Source organism: Trichechus manatus, unplaced genomic scaffold (genome assembly GCF_000243295.1).
Source record: "Trichechus manatus latirostris isolate Lorelei unplaced genomic scaffold, TriManLat1.0 scaffold00071, whole genome shotgun sequence".
NCBI classification, from domain to species: Eukaryota; Metazoa; Chordata; class Mammalia; order Sirenia; family Trichechidae; genus Trichechus; species Trichechus manatus.
In genome coordinates, this window is record NW_004444007.1 from 2,852,011 (window position 1) to 2,854,395 (window position 2,385).

Genomic DNA, 2,385 nt, shown 5'->3' on the forward strand with positions numbered 1-2,385 from the left:
ATAAAATGTCTGTTCTTAATGTAGTATCAGAAAAGAATTATCAGAAAATCCTAGATACTTCAGTGAAACAACCTACACCTTTCTTTTTTTAACGTGTATTAAATAAAATCTGTTTCCTTGTTCTGTCATCAATCACAAAATGATTGAGCCATTTCTCTACAACCTTTCACTGTTTTGATGTGCGTGTTTGTGTGTGACAGAGAGAAGGGGAGCGATAGAGACTGCTTATGAAGTGTTCAAAACTGTTAGGAAACTAAAGACGGTTTTTCATTTCAAGCAAGACTCGTACTGGAAGGACAGAAATCATTGAAATCTCAGGTGCTTTTGTGGCTTAATTCTGCAACTGTCATGAGAGAAAAAAATATTCTCCTTCTCAGATGCTCGTGGAGATAACTCTTTTTTCGAAGACATCTCTTTTTGTTACTCTTCTTTTCTGGTAGAATTGCCTATCTGAAGCTGGTGACTTTACTTCTGGATGTAATGAGACCAAAATTCTTGCTACTGCCAGCTATATTCCTCTGACTCTTCTATCTTTTTATTTTGCCCCTGCCCTTCAATCAAAGACTGCCAGAATATACCTGTACTTGAACTAGTTGGATTTATTGCTTGTTGTAATTAAGAGAAGACACACCATGAGAGGTTATTAGACAGAAATTATTATAGGATTTTGGCCTGCCTTAAGTGATTTGAGAGAGGGTTCAAAGAAGTGGGGCTTCCCTATAGTTTGCTTGCTGTCAAGGATAATTTTATGCTTTGATATATTAATGACTTATCTAGAAGTAGGGTGACCAACTATCTGATTTGCTTGGGATGGAAGAGATTCCTGGAACATGGGACTTTCATTTCCAAAGCCAGGAAAATCCCAGGCAAACTGGAATGAGTTGGTCACTCTTTCTAGAAGGTGAGAGAAATGAAAAGAAGCTAAAGCTATAATTGGTAAAGAAGCAACAGTCAGGCATACTAGCCAGGATAGGGAGGTTTGATTTTTGTTGTTTGAGCAATGTTCAGTTTTTGTCTAGATTCAGACATGATCACAGAGTGGTCTTATCTTTGTCTTTATCTGTCATGGTCCCGGAGTTTCCTTGTCTGATGTTGATGTTCTGTGAAATAGTTTATATTGAATAGGAGAACACCAAGGTCTAGTTGGGAGTGCCAGGCCAGCTCTAAGCAATACCCAGGCCTACTCACAGTGCTAGGCCAGTTTCTAGCTGCCAGGGGCTGATTTTCTTTTTTCAATTCCTCCTTTGGGGACTTCAGGGAGATTTTTTGGGTGGGAAGGAATAAAGCCTAAGAGTTTACAAATATGATCTTCTAGTTGGGAGAGCCTTGGTGTCAGCCACATTGGTTTTGTGCCCTAATGAAACACTGGGCTTTGAAATATTGAGTAATAATATTTATCCATCTCTGTTAACACAGATTTTTTTCTTCTTTCAGTACAGAACAATGTTAAATTACTAAATGCTAAAATTAAAAACAAATTAAAAAAATCAGATGATCTATCCCCTTCTTTGATTTCAAAATTCACATTAGCATATTTAAATGTTCCTAGTAATACTTCTATAAAGAAATCCAACTTATGTGAACCAGAATCCTCTTTTTTCACTGACATGTTAACTTTTCAAGGAATACTGTGATTTCATAGAGTGAAATTCAGTGATTGTCCTGTAGTTATGTTCTTTGTTTTTAAAAATTAGAGATATATGTAAAGGGTAAATAATTGTTCTGATTTAAAATAAAATAACTTTCCTTAAGAGCTGCCATTGAAAAGAGATTGTTTCATGTTTTTCAGATTTACTGCTTTAATAGTAAGAGAAAATATAAAGGGTGGGTCGATTTTTTTTGGAAAACATTTAACTAGTAGATGAACATATGTTGATTTAGTTTAATCATAATGTTGATAATATTAGTTAGATTTAAAGCATTCCTTTAATTACTAATATTCATTCAATTATGTAAGTTATCTTGAACTCAGTTCGGTTGTCTAGTATATTAGTTGATCACCTAGTGATTAGTCTTATAACAGTGGAGAAAATTAACAACTTTAGCTGTATTATAACCTTAAATCATGAAATTTTCTCCAGGTTCTGAGGGCTACTTTGAAGTCAACATTCCAACAGACCTAAGAGGGGAATATTCTGTCGGAATAAGTGAGAGGAAAGAAATTGAAGAATTATCAGAAGCTTCAAGGAGCAGCAAACCACTGGCAATGGTGCTTCCCTCTGAAATTTCATGTGAGGTCAGTAAAGATAACTTGTTATTTAAGTGGTCCCAATGTTTTAATAAATATTGCATTTCACTAGAATGTAAGCTCCAGCATAGTTGATGTATTAGCTTCCTAGGGCTGCCATAACAAAATACCATAAACTAGGTGGCTTGTAAGAATAG

At 35.2% G+C, this 2,385-nt stretch overlaps 1 protein-coding gene across 2 annotated transcripts in view; it reads left to right on the top strand.

Moving 5' to 3' along the window:
• Positions 1-2,385, top strand: part of LOC111821221 (B-cell scaffold protein with ankyrin repeats-like) — a 101,340-nt gene that overhangs the window by 84,639 nt on the left and 14,316 nt on the right. For both annotated transcript variants that reach the window (XM_023734732.1, XM_023734733.1), the window contains exon 3: positions 2,082-2,236. In XM_023734732.1, the coding sequence (XP_023590500.1) occupies positions 2,082-2,236 (155 nt within the window). The remainder of the gene's footprint in view (positions 1-2,081; positions 2,237-2,385) is intronic.